General features: G+C 45.7%; 1 protein-coding gene and 1 long non-coding RNA gene across 4 annotated transcripts in view; one reads left to right on the top strand and one right to left on the bottom strand.

Moving 5' to 3' along the window:
- Window positions 1-125: 125 nt before the first annotated feature.
- On the top strand, window positions 126-3,905 carry LOC310825217. Of its 2 annotated transcripts, XR_014555164.1 has the most exons (3): window positions 133-533; window positions 2,701-2,914; window positions 3,406-3,905. It is a non-coding gene; the product is annotated as an uncharacterized lncRNA (long non-coding RNA). The 2 variants fall into 2 exon arrangements; XR_014555165.1 differs by lacking the exon at window positions 3,406-3,905 and having other exon boundaries at window positions 126-533; window positions 2,701-3,281.
- Window positions 3,906-9,258: 5,353 nt separating this feature from the next.
- Window positions 9,259-20,614, bottom strand: part of IREB2 (iron responsive element binding protein 2) — a 41,150-nt gene continuing 29,794 nt past the window's right edge. For both annotated transcript variants that reach the window (XM_083698208.1, XM_083698209.1), the window contains 10 exons: window positions 20,431-20,566; window positions 19,478-19,562; window positions 18,798-18,954; window positions 18,270-18,394; window positions 17,301-17,405; window positions 14,059-14,201; window positions 13,069-13,216; window positions 12,838-12,960; window positions 12,152-12,337; window positions 9,259-9,685 (listed from right to left, as the gene is read on the bottom strand). In XM_083698208.1, coding sequence (XP_083554334.1) covers window positions 9,575-9,685; window positions 12,152-12,337; window positions 12,838-12,960; window positions 13,069-13,216; window positions 14,059-14,201; window positions 17,301-17,405; window positions 18,270-18,394; window positions 18,798-18,954; window positions 19,478-19,562; window positions 20,431-20,566 — 1,319 coding nt within the window. In that variant the 3' untranslated portion in view covers window positions 9,259-9,574. The remainder of the gene's footprint in view (window positions 9,686-12,151; window positions 12,338-12,837; window positions 12,961-13,068; window positions 13,217-14,058; window positions 14,202-17,300; window positions 17,406-18,269; window positions 18,395-18,797; window positions 18,955-19,477; window positions 19,563-20,430; window positions 20,567-20,614) is intronic.

Genomic DNA, 20,614 nt, shown 5'->3' with positions numbered 1-20,614 from the left:
GTTTCTGATGCTTAGCTGCTGAGAAAATGATTTTGAAAAACTTTGAGAAGCTTTGATGGGGGGGGGGTGACTTCGGGCCTAGGTGAGGTCACCTGTCCTCACCTTCCTTCATTAGTGCTTTTTTACCCTTTAATACCCCCTTTAGGCGTATTCTCATTTTACTACTCATATTGAAATACTGCCCCTCATTGAGACCAAATTTAAATTCACAAAATGTTTAGGGGTATGTGTACCGCTGCGTGTCCCCCCCCCCCCAGAAAAAAGCAGTGGGTTTTTGAAACACCAGACAAAACTGTGGACAGAGATGACCGTTGGTCTAACTGTCGCCCGGGCCGCGAGAGCGTCGGTTGGAAGCGGGGCGCACGCGCAGAAGAGGCAGCGTCTCTGGCCGCGGTTGCCGAGCGGGAGCGCCTGGGTCTCTCTCTGTATAAGTCTATGGGGGAAAGAAGATGGCTCCCTTCCCTGGGGAGGTGGATGTTTCCACGGCGACGCAGTGGCGGATGAAGCAACTCGTCGGGCTTTATTGTGACAAAGTATGAGGGGAGGAGGAGGAGGTGGTTTCTGAGGCGGCGACGGGCGGCGCGCCGGCCATAGCCGGGGAGGGGGGGCGAGGTGGTCGCGCGCCCCTCGTTACGTGAGGCGCCGAGACACGGCCCTTCGGACCCCTGAGGCCTCGCTCGGCCGGCGGTCGTTTGCTGCCTGAGAGGGGATGCGCGCGCGCGCGCCCGCTGAAGAGAGACTCCTCTCGGCCGTGACTCCTCTCGGCCACCGTCGTCCGCGCACGTGTTTCTCTCCCCCCCCCCCTTCCACCGCCACATTCCTCCGCTTGCAGATTTCCCCTCTTTCTTCCCCCGTTTTTATGCGCTTAGTTGCGAGCCTCTTTCCCTCGCTGCGCTTCCTTAGCCGGAGACGTGACGCAGCTTCTCCACGTGTGGTTGTTTTTCTCTCTGACGTGTGGCCTTCTCGCCACACGTGTGCACGCACGCACGCACGCGTGTCCTTGGCTTAAGAATCTTTTCAAAAGGCGGCAACCCCGAACGAAGCGCGGGCCTAAGTGCATTAGCCGCCGACTTTTCCTCCGACACACCTCTCCACTATATACACCCCTTCTCCTCTGCGATTCCCAGCTATGCAGAAGGCAGAAACTCTGTAGAAGACATGATTGGACTTTTGAGGACATGAACCATGCGTGTCGAATATGGACAAAGAAAAGCTCGTTCAGAAATCCAAAACATAGGTGGTTGGCATCCCCCTGTGCGCCTCCGGGGTTGAAGTCAAACTCTAGGAGAGTTACGGTGCCTGCTGTGACTGTAGAGACATTGGCATTTCTTTTCACTGCACTTCTCCCAGCAGTCCTTCCTCCTCCAGTCACTGCTTTGGATGAACAAGGATTCCCACATGATGAGGTTAATGTTGCCAGCCTTCATGTCACATTTGCAATGCAGAGTTGGTGTGTCCGCAGGCGCAACTTAAAGGCAGATTTTCTCTCCCTGTATCATTTTAGAGTGCACGTTCCTTGAAGCAGGTATCTTTGCTTTTCAAGTTGGCAGCTTAACAAGTAAGGGAGAGCAAGGAAATGCTGGCGACATTAACCTCATCATGTGGGAATCCTTGTTCATCCACAGCAGTGACCCGAGGAGAAATGCCAATGTCTCTACGGTCACAGCAGGCAGTGTTTTTTGACATTTGGATTTTTGAACAAGCTTTTCTTTGTTCATATTCGACACGCATGGTTCACTTTTGTACATTTTGTAGAACTACCAAGGTGGGAGGGAACCACACGCCCCGGGACAGTGGGACACACCCATGGAGTGAGAAAGCACAAACTGTTCAAGATAGGATGTGGCAGCTTGCAAGCAGCAGCCGTCTTAGAAAGGGCAGCTGTGGGTGCCAGTTGAGAAATAAGAGTGCTGGATACTGGTGGCAGAGTTGGCATTGATCCCTACTTTGGGGGTCCCAAGTAGGGAAGAAGTCTTTGTTGTCTGGCCAGATGTTCCTGGTCTGGGAGATGAGGTTTGCTTGGATGTTGTCTCTGTGCTTGTTCTGGGGCTTGTCCTTTGACTCTGGTTGGGAATACCGATACCTCAGAATAGTCCATAGTCACATATTTCTAGTGTAGAAGGATGGTTGCCAACTTATGGTAGAAGAGCAGCATCCTGGGCTTTACTGCTGAATGTAGGAACTGATTTCCTTGAACTTCTTTTTCAAGACATTTCATTTTCTGCCTGCACTGGTGCTAGCATTATAGCCTCACTGGCACATCTTAGTGTAGTATCTTTTCTAAACTAATGAATGAGTATGTCCTGGAAGTCTCTGAACCTCAGCACTGAACTACAGCACAACCCTAAAAGCACTTTAAAAGCTTGTACTCTTACCAGATTTATAATCAAAACCTTTTTTCCATAATTACAACAAAAATAATGTAAATAGAATACATTTACTACTGAAGTTAAAACTGAGGTTTTGATCTATTTACCATATGTTAAAATAACATCAAATGACTTTTTACCTGTATTAATAATGTGTTGTCAGGTAGGTTTTGTTTTGTTCTTAATCAGAGTTAGAAACACCTGTGGTGGGGAGGGGAAACACATTTGACCAGGGAAGTGGGATGGTGTCAAATACCTTTTTAGAGGATAACATGATTTATTGAGTATTAGCCCAGAAAGAAACTGACCATTTTTTGTTTCTTCCCATCAGCTTTCTAAGACCAACTTCACCAACAACAATGACTTCGGGGCTCTCCTCCAATCCCTATATGCTACTTTTAAGGAATTCAAAATGCATGAACAAATTGAAGATGAATACATAATTGGATTCCTTCAGCAACGCGGCTGGACTGTGTGTAGTGTACATTCAGACAATAAATTCTCAGAAATGCTTGGCCTCTGAGAAAGGGTTGAAGAATGTGAAGGTGAGCTTTCAGAAAGAAGTGTTTGGTTTCTGGGTGGTACAATGCAAAATCCCATTTCTGAGATCATGTGTGAATTTGTGCAATCTCAGCGTAGTTCTGGTGCCACAAGGCTGGTTGTATATATGCTTGCTTAGAAAGAAGCCATGCTACGCTTAGTGAGGCTTATTTCCCTTTCTTTTCCAGCTGTGCTCCTACTATTTCTGGTGTTCAGAGAAGTAGTCTTACTTTCTTTTCTTCCCTCAGATTTGTACAAACCCCCCAAAGTTTCCCAACCAAACAGTATTAAAACTGCGTGGAAAATTGACATTTGTCAGTGTGCTTTAGCGCACTTCCTGGGTGAGGAAAAGAAATGAAATAAATTGGAAAACTTCTGACTCTGACCTCCTCTTGGGCTGCCCATTCCTTGGCCATTATGGTGCCTTCAGGCCACCAGCTCTGACAGACACAGTTTATTTTGGCCAACCAACGTCTCTTCTTTCGTCTTCTTCCAGTTTGAGACCATCCAGGGGGCAGAGCCCCCAAGAAGAGGGAGGCCTTGGGCTGCAGGTGAGTTGATCCTGAGTGGTGCAGGGAGGGGAGAGAGGTTACTGGTTTCCAAAGAAACACATCACCTGTAGTTTCCCTAGAAAAAAGATGTTCCTAAGAGATTTGCCCTGTACAACAAACCAGTTGCTTGGGGTTTATTGACACCCAAGGCTCTCACTGGCCCCTTTTAAGATATGTAGGCACCCGGCTGTCTCGGGAGACAATGGAGGAGTGAGGTCCTTTTGGGGAGAAGTCAAACTGCTGGAAGGTGGCCTGCTGTGGCTGTAGAGGCTAATAGGGGAGAGACATGTTCTGTTGCATCTGGGCAGAGGAAGGCATCTGGTTGTGCTGCTGCATTTGCACCAGGGCATTTCATCTCTCTGCGCTCCTCCTAGCAGTCATTCCTCCTCTGGTCATTTCTGTGGATACACGACTATTAGTCATTCATGCACTGCAACCCAGTTCATCTCAGTTCATCACTGGAACCCAGTTCACCACATTTTTGCACCATTGCAGCCCGGGGAAACAGTAGATGCGTGATTTTTTTGGTGCAGGCTGTAGTCATGGACATGCTATGTGATCTGATGGTGAATTTGGGGTGACCCAATGCAAAAATTCTGAGGATCCATGGGCTTTTACCTCCCCCCTCCCAGGCAGCCTCTGCTAGCCTCCCTTATCTCTCTCCCAATCCCACCGATCAGCTGCTACCTTTCAACTCTCCCTTCCCTCTTGTTTGTCTTAGTGTCTTTTCCTTAGCTGGAGCAGTTTTTTGCTCCTCCTTTTCTTCTAATTTCTCTCCTCATTGATTTAGTCTTCCTGTCTCCTCTCCTTGCAAGTTTGCTGTCTTTACCTCCCCCCTCCCATGCAGCCTCCTTTATCTCTAGCGCCCCTCTTCTCTCTCCCTGATTGGCAAACGATTAGCGGCTTTGAAAGAAAAGAAAAAAGCTTACTTTTTAGGAAGAAAAAAGTGTGTCTTATGGAGCGAAAAATACGGTACATACATACATACATACATAGAGGAGCAGGGAACCTGTAGCTCTTCAGATGTCGCTGGTCTACAAGGTCCATTGACCCTGACCACTGGCCAAGCTGGCTGGGACTGATGGGAGATGTGAGTCCAACAACTGGAAAGCCACAACTTACCCATCTGCTACTTCAATCAGCATTACAACAAGGGATGTGACTGCTACACTTTTTACAGTATCAAATGCACATTATACAATCTGTGTCCTGGGGAAATGTTAGACAGATGTGCTTGTGATGGTTACTGAGCCACTACCCGCTGTCATCCTACACCCATTGCTGCCTTCGAAAACCAGTAAAAATGCAGTCACAGACAATTACAACTGAGAAATGGTACAATTTTCTTTATTAAAAATAATTTACATCCGTTTTAACATTTTATGCACAGTTCTCAGCAAATTGAACTTTGTAAGATTTCTATACAATACTTATTAGTGAATGTAAAACAATTATATACTGTTTTGTTGCAGTTGCTTAAGTGTGGTTAATAAAATGCATTATTTCACAGATGTATAATTTATATTAACAGCTCCAAATTTGATAAAGGATTAGAATAAAGGTTCGCTTTCGAATCAAAACCGAAGAGAACTTGAAGACAAAATAGATTTCCAGTTCCCGTTATTTTAACTTCCTAGGGCTTCAGATCAGCACTTATTAACTCGCCCCAAGCCTTTCTGAGCAAAATATATATTGTGCTGCTGCTAAGCAATGGATATAGGTAATTTCTCTCAACCCAATAGGGCCATACAGGGAATTACTTTGCATGTAAAGAAAAAGACAGTGTATATCACTCAGCTCTGGTCTTTCAGATATGCTTTCTGCCTGTATCAGGAAGACAAGCCCACTCACATCCACGAGTGTGATCTCGAAGGGGGGCGGTGGCAGTGCTCAAGTCCCACTAAAATGATTCCAGACCTGCAGCCCAACTTAATTCATGTTTACTTTGAAGTAAATCCCATAGGGGTCAAGGGGAATTGCTCCCAAGTAAATATACAGAGGACTGAGCCTTGAAAACAGTTTGGAAGGGAAAATCCAAGTGATGGCCAAAACCATCAAGGCAGCTGAAGCTGTCGGTCACACACAGCGAAAAACTACAAAGGGAGGCCCTGTACTTTTAAGGAAATACCTACTACTGATTTCACGGACCAGGAAAATAATGCCATGCCTATGAGAATGAAGTTGGCTTGCTTCAAGAAGCATTTGAGTTTATCAGAACAAGGGCATTAATGAAGGTGTTTTATGGGTGGTGTTTAACTTACTCCCAAAGGCATAGGGCAGCAAGAGATGAGGGATCCTGTGTATAAGTCACAAACATTTAAATGTGTCTGCGCCTTCAGGCAGGCCTCACAAATGTCATGTTCAGTTTGCTATTAGGGAATGATGGGTGCATCTGATAAGACAAACCAGCTGCACGTCTCAAGGAGCAAGTATTTTTGAGTCTGGGTCCACTGATCCCTTACACTAACAAAGAAGATCCCACCAGACCAAAAAAGTTAGTTTAGATATTACTATTGGTAAAGTATCTTTAGTAACAACTACCTTGCCTTCTGCAGTTATCAGGACAGAACTCGGATGCCAAGCACTTCAATCAAACACCAATAATGCAGATAAGAGACCTTTCTCAGTATATTGGTAGTAAAAAGGTATTATTAACCTTGAGAAAAGCACCTAGCACATCATATCTAGTGGAGATGATGATGATAATAAATTAATAATAATATTACTTATACCCTGCCCATCTGGCTGGGTTTCCCCAGCTACTCTGGGCGGCTTCCAACAAGAGATTAAAAATACATTAAAACATCAGTCATTAAAAACTTCCCTAAACAGGAAGTTTAGACAATACCGGCCTGGTTCACCTGTAAGAATAAACCTTGGCTTGTCAAACAAACTAGAGCTTGCTTCTCCAAAGTTTTGTTTTGCTTTTCAGCTGTTCATGCCTTTCTAACTTGGTGAGCTTCTGGAATGGGGTAGCCAAAGGAACTATGAATAACGAAGAGTGATGGGTTTGTGTAGAACATGAAGCTACAGTTAAAACAAAGCAAGAGTCATAAACTAACAACAAACCTAGCTTCCGATTATGGCTTGTTAGCAGTAAGCAAGCAAAACAGAGTTAAGCCCCTGGGCAGAGATCAGGCAAGCAAGCAAACCGTGGTTTAATTAACCATGGCTTAGTGTTACGTGCAAACCAGACTTTTAAAGAATGCCAACAGAACTCAATAAAACACCAAACAAGGGCTAAGGTGTTTATCTCACTCATTCACTGAAAAGAACAGTGGTTCAAATGGGTTAGATTCATGTGCATGCTCACATACTCTTTCCTGGTCATTTAACCTTTCTTTCCTCAAAATTATTTGCAAGGATACTAGGTTGTCATTGGAGATTTTCTGTGGTGCACTATTCACTTGGAACGTATTTTTTCTGCATGAGGATGTGTTTGTTCTTAAATTGCTCTTTATACAATAAATTGAAATGGACTTTAATTACTAATGACATTTTCGTGCAGTGGAAATTTCCAAAGAGCAAAACCAATTTTACTGTGTATATCTGGTGGACTAGGTCAATCTTAAAGGTTACTTCTTACTGTAGAATAATTGGCACAGACCATGTTGTTAACTAAAACTACTTTAAGGTACAGAGTATGTGAAAAAGAATCCGACAAACTCATTTAAAAACCCCCAGGCCTCTGCTTTCCCTGCTGTGACACAGAATATGCTCAATTATATAAAGGAAAACGCTTCCATTGGCAACACTGAGAGTCCAAAAAGCAGCAGCAGCAATGTCCCTGTTTTAACAGGTGGTTTGGTCCAGAATGCAAGGATCTTTAAGAACTGATCCCGTCCTGTAAATGGGAGTACAAGGCCACAGAGCTGCCTCAGCAATGTAAGTGGGTATTTAAAATATTCTTTAGGCCAAAAAATTGCAGCTGTTTTTCACTGCATACTAAAAGCAGAAGAGAAGAAAACCAGAGAGGCTAGTTAAAACAGAACAAATTGAAACCCATTGTTGCGGCTTCCGATGTTTTCCGCCATGGTGAAAAGCGGCTCCCACACTAGCGGAGATCGTTCGTGCAGCTAATTAAGGATAATTTGAAAGTAATTATCCTTGCAAGCCCCCCGTCTCTGGTCGGGGTGTGTGTGTGAGTTTCACTCGCAGATCGTCTGATGCCTGCCTCTCGTTCTGATGGAATGTGGGAGGAAGGGGACGCTGATGCACGTATCAGTAACTCTCCAACGCGGTCACTATGAGCGGAGGTTCTTCTGTTTCTTAGGATGGATTTGGTTTTGGATCTAAGTAACAGGCGTGTTCTGGACTAAGGGGACAAGATAACTTTCTAAATGAATCAGCCACTGAGTGCCAAGGTCTAATCTGGAGAATATTTTCATTGTTAACCTGATTGGTATGTGGGGGGAGGGGAGCCTTTACCCTTTCTTTATATACATTATATTTGCTGTTTTATGATTCGGCAAACCTCCCCCGAAGTATTGTTAATGGATTGGAAAAAATGCAAGAGGGAATTAACGAGAACTTCATTATTTTTACGGATTAATTGCAAGAATTGAACTGTGTGAAAACATCGCAATGATTTGTGGCACTGACCTTCTACGGAATGGTAAAGAAGACTTTGGTTCTGACTTATCATGGCTTTGGAGAGATACCGGCTTGTTAACGGATGGGAGAGGGATCAAAGAAGATAATTCTGGATATCTGCCCAGGACTATAGTGAGACACCAGACCTCTCTGTCTTGGATAAGCAAAATGGCGTGTGATGCAGTGAAAATTGCAGTCCTTGAGTGCAGAAAGCGCAAGTGAAGGGAAATGCTGAGCATGGAATAGAACATGAAGAGTAAAGATGAACGAAAAACAAACATTTCACACAGAAATTTACAGGATCAAACTCCCCTTGCAAACCTAATGGATATGGAACAGTTAAATGTGAATGAAATCAGTGGCTGTTAAAATAAAGGATCAAGATCGGAACTGTTGTATTTGGACTGAGAGTATTGGAGCAGGACAAAATAAGATCATCATTCCCTGAAATCTAGAACCCGGGAAGTCATTCAAAATTGTTTAATTTGGTACTGGATAATTGGCTTTTTTAATGGTATTATAATTTGGTATTGTATTAATGTGGCTTTTATTGGATTGTTATAAATGACAATTCTTAAAAATTATTAATCGAAACCCATTGTTGCAGCTCAGTTCCTCAGTGATTGGTAGCCCAGGTTGCTTCTCTCAGGATCGTAGCGGGGGGGGGGGGATAGCCTGTTTATTTGCCCCAGGTGAAGTCTCTAGAGGAATGCCATTGAAGCTCTCAGCCTGTGTGTGTGTGTGTGTGTGTGTGTGTGTGTGTGTGTGTGTGTGTGTACAGAAATGGGGGGGGGGCTGCCAAACTAAATCTTTGACCTGGGTGAAATAAAGTCTAGTTTTGTCCCTGCCACATTCTAGATCTATTAACTCCAAAAGGCAAATGGGGAAAAGAGATTGCTGCTGTTTCAGCAAAGGGGGAGGTGAGGCCAACCCTGTAAATATCTGTACTAGCTCCTTGTCAAAAATTCACCTAGTTTTGTGTTAAGATTGCAGAGCCCTGTGTTTGTAACTTGTGGCCTTCATGCTGACTTTTGCTTTTGCTTTTATGGAAACCTTAATTAAAAGGAAACTACCCAACCACATCAAGCCAAACCATGTGCTGCCCTCAAACCAACAGACAGCAGTAAGGAAGCTGAAGGTGCCAAAACTGGGGTGGGGCCCAACGACATATAGTCTTCTGGCTTAAAATCTTCAACACAATTCAGTTTCAGGTTTCATGTCACTTTATTTACAAAATGGTCTAAGACAACCCCCTCCCGCCCTTCCCCATACTTACAGCTCTCTTTCACAACACACACGTCAATTTTTTAAGCAATGTCAATAGCACCATTCGAGTATTATTTTTAAAATCCAGACGGATCTTGCTGCAGTCACTACAACAATTCACAATCTTTTACATCCATGGACGAAATTTCAGAGTGCAGCAGGACTGTACGCAGTTCCATCGATGGAGTGAGGCCTGTGCAAGCCATTGCAGGGTTGGCCCATTGATGCATAGTCCCCCGAGGTGTGAGCAGGCCTCTACAACAGCCTTCGGACCATGTAGTTCAGAATGCCACCATGTTTGTATAACGTTATGTCCATGTCACTGTCAAATGCGGCAACCACGTGAAATACTTTCCCTGTGTTTGTCTTTAAAGAGACAGGAATGAGAGGCAAAAGCAAGAAATATGTTAGGACTGTGTCATTTCCTAACATCTCTATAGTAGGATATTCTGTAATAACAACAGCATATTGCAGAAACAAAAATCCTGAGACCCTCAAGTCTTGCTTTAAACTAAACTAGTTTTATTGCTTGTGGAAGTTAATGACTTAATAAAAATACCAGCAAAGTCTGTAATGTTGGGGATCTGGGAATGAGAATGCAGATCTGCCCCTAAGCAGCAATTTGGGACTCCTATGCTCTTCACAGCTCTGATTCTAAGTGTTTCTCCTTTTCCCATAAGTTATGAAATAAAAACAACCCCTATGTAAGGAAATAACTGTGGCAGATACGCAAGTCATACTCTGAGCAGACCCACTGAAATCAATGGATGTAAGCTTATCATGACTAACTTAAATTGGATACCACTCCACAATAATTACCGTATTTTTCGCCCTATAGGACGCACTTTTCCCCTCCAAAAATGAAGGGGAAATGTGTGTGCGTCCTATGGGGCAAATGCAGGCTTTCGCTGAAGCCTGGAGAACGAGAGGCGTCGGTGCGCACCGACACCTCTCGCTCTCCAGGCAGCTATCTGCAAGCCTTGCGTGCCCGGGGGAACTCCCCCCGGATGCGCAAGGCTTGCGGACGGCAGCCTGCAACGCGGAGCATGGGGCGCCCTCCGGAGGACGCCCCGTGCTTCGCGCAGGTGTCCGCAAGCCTTGCGCGCCCGGGGGAACTCCCCCCAGCGCACAAGGCTTGCGGGCGGCAGCTGGCAGGGCAGAGCATGGGGCGCTTTTGGAGGACGCCCCGTGCTTCGCGCAGGTGTCCGCAAGCCTTGCGCGCCCGGGGGAACTCCTCCCGGCGCGCAAGGCTTGCGGGCAGCAGCTGGCAGTGCGGCGCACGGGGCGCCCTCCGGAGGACGCACCGTGCTTCGCGCAGGTGTTCGCAGCCTGCCGCTCGGCGTGTGGGGCGCCCTGAAGCAGAGCGCCCCGAGCGCCGGACAGACATCCGCAGCGTGGGGAACCCTGAAGGAGCGCCCCGCGCGCCGGACAGACATCGGCCACCCCACAAGCTCGGGGGACAGCGGGGAGGCGCAGCGCCGCCATCCCACTGTTCCCCGACCTGGTTTTGGGGGGGAAATAAAGGGAATTTTTTTCCCCTTATTTCCCCCCCCCCAAAAAGTAGGTGTGTTCTATGGGACGAAAAATACGATATGTAGGTCAGCTTCACTGGAAGGGAGCTGCACAAGAGCACAGGGCAACTGCACAGCTCCTGCTCAGTCTCTGGGTCACCTGTGCAACCGAGGCGTGTTCAACTAAATCCTACCCATAGCAGACCCACCAGATACCTAGTGAGTCAGATCTCTGCCCCTGCCCCTCACTTTGCTGCACTCAAAAAATTATTGCCTTAAGATAGTTCCCTGTGCCTTGCGCCTCTGTGTAGCCCTTCATGTGTTTAAAAATATGTCTCTTTATGAATTCAGACAACATTGCTCCCAATTATGTTTTTGCACCATTCAAATGACCTTGACATAAGTCTTCCCTGTATCTGGGCACCTTTCGGGACCCTGAGCCGCTTTGCACAGCTTGCTTTGCATATACAGTGGTACCTCGGGTTAAGAACTTAATTCGTTCTGGAGGTCCGTTCTTAACCTGAAACTGTTCTTAACGTGAAGCACCACTTTAGCTAATGGGGCCTCCCGCTGCTGCTGCGCCGCCAGAGCACGATTTCTGTTCTCATCCTGAAGCAAAGTTCTTAACCCGAGGTACTATTTCTGGGTTAGCGGAGTCTGTAACCTGAAGCATATGTAACCCGAGGTACCACTGTATTTGTACCTTAGGAGCAGTTCTCTAAGTCTCTACAGGGGTGGGGAAACTGCGGTCTTCCATGTGTTGCTAGCCCACAACTCCCATCAGCCCTCATCGCTGGCCATGCCAGTTAGGTCTGAGGACCTGTCCAACAACATCTGGAGGGCCACAGGTTCCCCATCCCTGATCTAAAGGCCAACTCTGGTGCTGACTTCTCACTCAAAAGGAGACCCGCCCCCCAAACACAGCTCATATTAACTTACATTGGTACCTCAGGTTAAATACGCTTCAAGTTACATACTCCGCTAACCCAGAAATAATACCTCGGGTTAAGAACTTTGCTTCAGGATGAGAGCAGAAATCGTGCTCCGGCGGCACAGTGGCAGCAGGAGGCCCAATTAGCTAAAGTGGTGCTTCAGGTTAAGAACAGTTTCAGATTAAGAACAGACCTCCAGAACGAATTAAGTACTTAACCCAAGGTACCACTGTACTTTACACTTCCACCTTATGGGAAATGGTGTCGATACCATAAAACTGTGTCATTACCATCTTACAACAGAGGACAAACCATCACATTTGTGCTTCAAGGAAAAAGTAAATCTCTTCTATTACTAACACTTGCATTCAGAAGTCAGTCTAAGTTACCTTTACATCTAGAGAGATTCCAGGGGATAACTCATGAGGAAACGAGATTGAAAACTGTTCTTTGCCTGTCAGGCCCCAAAACGTTGCGTTTTCCTCGGGGAGGAACTGGAGCGGAGCAATGCCCATTCCAATCAAATGACTTTTATGGATCTTCTCATAGCTTTCAGCAATAACTGCTTTCACACCCTGCAGAAACAGTTATATCTGGCTTAGATACCATCTGAACAATAATAAAAGTCATCTTTATACAACCGCTCAACCCTTCTGTTAATACAAAACGTGGCGAAAATCTCAAGACAGAGAAATCTAGTTTCTTGGAAGGTGGCCTGGAATGCTAGCCAAGAGTCATGAGGGTAGTCCTAGATCTGTTATTCCCACTGAAATAAAACCTCAAGTTAGGTCTCGTTTACCAGGATTTCTGGTCGAGAAGCAAGAAGCAACTATGTTAAATCATTGATTCAGATGTACATTATCTTTAAACTGGTCCCAGTTTGTGAATTTAATGGTCAAAACCACAAACTGGCACTCTTTAAAGCTCAGTGAAAAAACTGGCTCGTGCATTTCAGAAGGCACAAAATGGCATGCTTTAAGTTCTATGAAAAACAAGCAAAATCCTGTCAAGCAGCCTGAAGTAATAAAACACCGAGGCTTCTTGTTACTTCGAAGTTAACACAACGGAAACATACCAGTAAAAAAGGTCCTTTTGCAGCCCAGTCTCTTGAGCTCCCCAGCCCATACTTCTTGCCTGCTAAGATTATCAGAGGGATATTCTCTTTGCGATACAACTCAGCTGCATCAAATACATCTAGCTGCAGGGGAGAGAGCAAGAGAGAGAAATTGATGGGGGGAAAGGACATGGGGACATTTCTAATACGCAGCTGCCCCCCCCCCATAGCTTTGAACAAATATGTCCTCACCGTCTGTCCAGTTGGAAAGTGAATTGTTTTAGGAGCAGGTTTCCCAATGAATTTATTGAAAAGTTTTATGTTTGCAAAGGTGCCTCTTGTCATCACTGCATCGTTTCCCCGCCGAGCACCATAGGAATTGAATTCACGGGGCGTGAGGCTACGAGAGACAACAGAGCATGCTCAGTATAAACGTGCAACCTGAAAAGGGGACTTTGCTCACAAACATCCCTTAGGGAAGTTTTCCTGTGCCATAGTCAGGTGTGGAACCCTAAGAATACAGGTCAAAGTTTTATTTCATGTGTGTCAGTTTTAAATGGATAGCAGGCACTTAAGGCATTCTGACTACCTGTTAACCCTGCAGGGACCTGCAGCCTAACACATAAAGCTTTGCAGATGACACTGAACTAAGCAGAAGGTTGGCTATGAATAAAGGTAAAGGGACCCCTGACAATTAGGTCCAGTTGTGGCTGACTCTGGGGTTGTGGTGCTCACCTCGCTTTATTGGCCGAGGGAGCCGGCGTACAGCTTCCGGGTCATGTGGCCAGCATGACTAAGCCGCTTCTGGAGAACCAGAGCAGCACACATAAACACCGTTTACCTTCCTGCCAGAGTGGTACCTATTTATCTACTTGCACTTTGACGTGCTTTTGAACTGCTAGGTTGGCAGGAGCAGAGACCAAGCAACAGGAGCTCACCCCGTCGTGGGAATTCGAACCGCTGACTTTCTAATCAGCAAGTCCTAGGCTCTGTGGTTTAACCCACAATGCCACCCACGTTCCTTTTCACTATGAATAGGGTCCAGTAAAAACAGGACAGATTATGCAGAAAATTCTGACTATAAGCCTGAAAGAAATTCAGTTAATCCTGCTTAGCAACCTACTTTAGCTATGGCACACACTGTTCATCTGGCCAAGCAGCAACCACCACAGTAAAGCAATTTGTGAGGACCAGCTGAATCCTTCAGTTTCTTTCCCTCACAGCTCCTCTGAAGTTTCTTACCCCTTGTTGGTTAAGTATCTGGCAGCAGCGCTGCCCCTTGCAATGCTTCCTGCAGGTGAGATGTGATCTGTCGTGACCGAATCCCCCAAATACAACAAGACGTGCGCATTTTCAATACACTGGGGTGGAAGAGGGTCTTTGGTCTGCCAGATGAATGGACACAAAAGTAGATGAATACACCCCCTCTCTAGGTTAGTCGAAAACACACCCAAAATGCACAAAATGTAGCTAATGTCAAAAGGTAAAGGTGTTCCAAGTATGAAAGCAAGAACGTGCGCACAGCCCTGCAAAAGGAGACCATCTAGCAAAGGACCAGCTTCCCACAAAGGCAAAACTGATGTTTCTGAGAAATCAACAAGCAAAGCAGATGCCCTCTAGCTTCTCATATTCTAAGGCATACTGTTTCTGAACACGGAGGTGCCATTTAGTCATTAAGACTAGTAGCCACCCAAGAATATGGCCATTCTTCTTTAATCTTTCTAAGGAAGTGGCTGTCACATATTGTGGCAGCAAATTTCATAAATTAATGTTGTGGTATTTGAAGAAGTACTTCCATTTGACTGTCCTGAACCTAGTTGTAGTGTAATAATAATAATAATAATAATAATAATAATAATAATAATAATAATTTTTTATTTATACCCCGCCCTCCCCAGCCAAGGCCGGGCTCAGAGCGGCTTACAAGCAATAATAAAAACAAGATGAATGATTACAAACTTAAAAACAAAAATAAAACACAACAATTAAAATAATGGAACATTAAAATATTAAAATGTAGCCTCATCGCAGGAGGAGAAGGAAAAGAAGGGGGGAAAAGAGAGAGGGGGGGGGAGGGAGGGAATCAAACTGGCTCCAAGCCAAAGGCCAGGCGGAACAACTCTGTCTTACAGGCCCTGCGGAAAGAAATCAGATCCTGCAGGGCCCTGGTCTCATGAGGCAGAGCGTTCCACCAGGCCGGAGCCAGAGTTGAAAAGGCCCTGGCTCTGGTCGAAGCCAATCTAACTTCCTTAGGGCCTGGGACCACTAGGGTGTTGTTATTTATGGACCTTGAGGCTCTCCGTGGGGCATACCAGGAGAGGCGGTCCCGGAAGTACGAGGGTCCTAGGCCGTGAAGGGCTTTAAAGGTCAAAAGCAGCACCTTAAATCTGACCCTGTACTCCACCGGGAGCCAGTGCAGCTTGAAAAGCACTGGGTGAATATGCTCCCATGGCAGAGACCCCATGAGGAGCCTCGCTGCAGCATTCTGTACCCGCTGGAGTTTCTGGGACAGCTTCAAGGGCAGCCCCGCGTAGAGCGAATTACAGTAGTCAAGCCTGGAGATGACCGTCGCATGGATCACTGTGGCCAAGTCAGGGCGGGAAAGGTAAGGGACCAACTGCTTGATGCGGCGAAGGTGGAAAAATGTCGCCTTGGCTGTTGCTGTAACCTGCGCCTCCATGGAAAGGGAGGCGTCAAGGATTACACCCAAACTCTTAACGGAAGGCAATGGCACTAATTGGGCCCCCGCAAGAGAAGGGAGTTGGTCCCTCATCCCCATGCCATCCCGACCTAGCCATAGGACCTCTGTCTTCGAAGGATTTAGTTTCAATCGGCTCCCACGAAACCATCCAGCCACAGCTTCCAAGCATCTGGTCAATGTGTTTGGGGCCGAGTCGGTGTGGCCATCCATCAGCAGATAGAGCTGAGTGTCATCAGCATATTGGTGACAGCCCAGCCCAAAGCTCCGGATAATCTGGGCAAGGGGGCGCATAAAGATGTTAAAAAGCATCGGGGAGAGAATTGCGCCCTGCGGCACTCCACACACCAAGGAGTGGCGCGACGACATTTCCCTCCCTAGTGCCACCCTCTGTTCCCGACCAGAGATAAAAGAGCATAACCAGTTACGGGCTATGCCCTGTATCCCCACGTCTGCGAGGCGGTGGTCCAGAAGATCATGATCGAACATGTCAAAGGCTGCTGACAAATCTAAAAGGATCAGCAGTCCTGACCCGCCTCGATCCAGTTGTCTACGGAGATCGTCTGTTAAGGCAACCAGAGCCGTCTCCGTCCCAAAACCAGGACGGAAACCGGACTGAAATGGATCTAATGCCGATGTTTCCTCCAGAAACCTACCAAGCTGCTCAGCAACCGCTCTCTCAATTACCTTACCCAGGTATGGAAGATTTGAAACTGGGCAGTAATTGGATAGGTCTAAGGGATCTAATGAAGTTTTTTTTAAGAGTGGACACACCACTGCCTCCTTCAGTTCCCCTGGGAATGTCCCCGTGTCAAGGGACAAATTGATACCTTCAACCAGAGGGGTCCGCGCAACATCTGGACACTCCCTAATCAGCCAAGACGGGCATGGATTAAGGAGGCAGGTGGTGGGCCTACTAACTTGGAGGAATCTATCCACATCAGTAGGGAGTATCCGATCGAAATGGTCCAACACTGGACCTGAAGTCATTCGAGGGGCCTCCAGTTCAGTCACTGTATCTAAATTGGCAGGGAGGTCACGGCGGAGCAGTAGGACTTTATCCGCAAAAAAACTCGCGAATGCCTCACAGCTGTGGGTCGAATTTGTGCTTAAATTTGATTGTCCTCCTAAGGATGTTATTGACCTAATTATTCTAAAAAGTTGTGCCGGGCGAGAGCTAGCGGATGCAATGGAAGCTGCAAAGTAAGATTTCTTAGCAGCTTTCATAGCCATCTCATAGGCTTTCATAAGCGTCCTATAAGATGTTCTTGAGGCTCCGTCACGAGTCCGTCGCCATACTTGCTCTAGCCGTCTGAGATCCCGCTTCATTTTCCGGAGCTCCTCAGTAAACCAAGGGGCCCGGTTTCGACGGGGTCGCAGAGGGCGCTTAGGTGCGATCTCATCAATGGCTGCCAAGAGCCGGTTATTCCAGTCCTCAACAAGGTCATCTAATGAGTCGCCAGGAGGAGCAGGGTTCCGCAAGGCTTGTCGGAATCTATCAGGATCCATCAGTTTTCGCGGACGAGCCCAAATAGGTTCGCCACCCGAGCCAGGGAGGAGCGGGAAGTCAATCTTGGCTTTCAGAGCGTAGTGATCAGACCATGGCACTTCCACAGCAGGGAGCATGATCACATAAGAGATAAGAGATCCTTTCCATTGAGAAGGACAGTAGAACGGAGTTGACATCTTAAATTGTGGTTAGAAACATTCCCCCCACTTATTAAGTTCCCTTTCCTACAATACCTAGAACACCTCAAACATACAGACTTGGTGTTACCATACTTACAAGCTTATCAAAAAAGGAAGGACATCGGATGTAAGTAGACTTCCAATCCCACGTAAATAAGACTGATTCAGGCGCTTCTAGAGAATTCCACCGCTTATTTCCTTTCTGCAAAGCAGGAGATATAAACTTCTGATCATCTTCTCCTGTCTTGTACCCAAAATGCCAGTTACTGAATATAATACAGTGGAAACGCCACAACAAAATACCACATCAACATTTCTTTTCTTTGTAACTGATAACTCTTGTTAACTCAGCCTTCCAAAAAATTTTTGCTGTTAATAATAATAATAATTTATTTGTACCCTGCCTAATTTATTTGTATCTCAGCCTAACCTACTTCAAAGGGTTGTTGCGAGGATAAAACAGTGAGAATGAAGGAGACTGACTGAGATCCTCAGAGGCAGGTTATAAACACAGTAAATAAATCAGGACATCTGGCTGTTTATGCTCTTGATTTTTATATTTGCTATAGATCTGGCATACAGAAGTGCTAAAGGCGTTTGAACCAGTATGCATAATTTCATTTTAAAATTTACATACTACATTCCCTGCTAGGAACATGGCACACCGAGTGATGCACAGGAAAAAGTGTTTCGTTTGAGTCTTGCTGGGTCAGAAGAGGGGTAGGACACCTTTTTCACCCCAAAGGACACATTCCCTCATGGAAATGCAAGTGACCTGAGGGACCAGAGGCAAAAGTGGGCAGATCCATGTATGTGACTGTTACCCTGTCTACAGGAGGGGACACACCAGCCATGCAAAAAAAGGAATAGGTTTCCCATGCACACACCCTCTCCAGACAGGCAAGCGAGAGGCATTATTACAGTTCCAGGACACCTGCTAGGCAGGCAAAAGCGCCCGAGGGCTTGGAGCGCAGGGGGTGTGGCCAGAGAAGGAGCAAAGCCTCCGGCAGAGACAGTGCTTGGCCCTGAGGATCCCTATCCCTGATTAATAACAATGCCAACCTACCTCCATTTTCCCCTTCAGCTCTTTAAACATGGATGATATTACGAACTCTTCTTCCACTTGCTGAAGTTCTTCTCGAGTGGGCCAAATATCATGCAAGAAGATTCTTTTGCCATCAGGACTGACCCCTACAAAGAAATTTTGATCATGGTGATAATTGCAGAAATTACTCCTCTGCCATTTCTACCCTTAAAAGCATTACGAACACCCAAGAGCTTTCTTAGCTGCACATGATTCGCTCTATGACACACAACATTCCCCTTAGCTCACCTGAAAGCAAATCACTTTTGCAGAAGAGAAAATTGCTGAACTGGTTCACAACGATCAACTTGGTTGCTTTGTTAGAAAACATAGGTAGGTTATTTTATGGCGTAGCGGAATCTAGGCCATAGTGCGTCATACACTAGGTAGGCTTCAAACAGCGCAAGAAAGGTAAGCGTTGCTCTTAGAGCAAGTTAAATGCCCTGAGAGCATTAGAGGAACAAGCCAAGTCCTGGATGAAATAGAAGCTGGAAGGAGAGGGATAGTTACCTAATGGCTCAGTCTGGAAATCAATATTCACAGTTCCTGCTATAGCATAAGCCACAACTAGAGGCGGGGAAGCAAGGTAATTGGCACAGATGCAGCTGCAGAGACGGCCTTCGAAGTTTTTATTTCCAGACAAAACTCCACAAGCAACCAAGTCACCCTGAAAGGCAGAAAATATTAGATTTCTCAACTTCATTGTCATGGTTGCTTGAAGTTCTGTGAGAGTTTACAAGTAGCTATAAAGGAAAAGCTGAGGGGTAACCCTTGATGAAGGATACCCTCTTAGTGGCAAGAATGATTATTCGCTTCTCATATTCCTAACCTCATATTGTTCCTCAACACTCAAACTACAGAATTTGCCTTTAAACCAGGGCTGGGGAACTTCCCGCCCTCCAGATGTTGTTGGGACTAGAATGGAACTCCAATACTGGTATAAAATTTCCTAGCGCATAAAGATATATACTCCAAGAGTGTTTTCATAACCGTATGGGACAGACAGAAAATACTTAAGTGCACAGGGGTCATAATAGGAAAAAGGGCCCCTACTTTCCCAGCTCTGCACACTGCACAGAAGTTCTCACCCTCCAGCCTAAACAGTCAGCAGGGCAAAGTCTGGACTTTTTATTTTCCCCAATTGGTCAACAGGAACAAAGTCCACTATGCTACAGTTGTTAAAACATTACCTGCACAATTGCATTCTGAATGGTTTCTGGCAAAGGAGCGGTATTCCCAACACATGTGGAACATCCATAGCCAACGACCTCAAATCTAGAGCAAAACCAGGATTTTAAGAAAATGTCAGTGTTTCATTAGTGCAACCTACTTTTTCATTCACCTTTGCACTGCAGTGAAATCTCTGAAGTTGCCCTGCACGTTATGGGATCATTTGAAGAGAGCTGCTGCATGGCCAGGGCCTCAAGACTCTCTGCCTGACATACTGAAATCCTTTCTGCCAGTGGGAAAATGGGAGGTCATGAAAAAGGTTGCGGAGTCAACCCCCGGCACCTCCAGTTTTAAAAAAGGAAGGGCAGCAGATGGAAAAAGACCTCTGTATGGTATCCCACCATGTTCTACTTGGAGTAGACTCACATAAGTTAATGAAGCTGTGTTTGTCACATCTATTTATTTCAGTAGGTCTACTCTGACAAGACCTTAGTTGGATCCAGCCCCATGTCTTGAGATCCTTAAGAGCTGCTGGAATGTTTCTCCGATAAGACAAATAGTTTGACCCCTTATAATGCAGCTTCCTATGTTCCTGTGTGCTTGACCAAATTTTCAATAAATAAGCATGCCCCCCCAGCAAATTATGATCTGTGTTTTTTTTAAATAAAAAAATACTATGAGTATAAATACAGCAATGCTTAACATATGCCTTATAGCAATTATTTAGCTTCTGAATGCTGAGCTGGTCAGATGTGATGTGGCTAAAAACCATGAGCCGCAGAAACTTTAAAAATGAATCAAATTCCAATGAGTCTGCAAGCAACATACTAATTCAGAAGCTATATGAGGTTTGCATGTGTTACTTCTTTTGGATTTGACCATGTCACTTTAAACATGCATTTTAAGCCTCTACATATAAGAGTCTTTACAGAGTCTTTAAAACTTCTACATATGAGAGCAAAGAAGTTAGTACCCAAGTTTATTGAGGTATGGCAATACACCACTGGAAGTGAGATAGTGCGTGACCATTCCGCTGCCAGGCGATAAGCTGGTTCTTATGTACGGTTTAACAGTCAGACCAGCTTCAATGGCTTTTTTGGCCAACAGACCTAGGGAAGGATGAAAGCAGCAGTGAAATAACGGTACAAAAATTCTAA

The sequence above is a fragment of the Podarcis gaigeae genome (assembly GCF_964106915.1).
Source record: "Podarcis gaigeae genome assembly, chromosome: 9".
Classification (NCBI taxonomy): Eukaryota; Metazoa; Chordata; class Lepidosauria; order Squamata; family Lacertidae; genus Podarcis; species Podarcis gaigeae.
The sequence above is the reverse complement of the archived record's forward strand: the minus strand, read 5'-3'. Positions and strand labels throughout refer to the sequence as shown.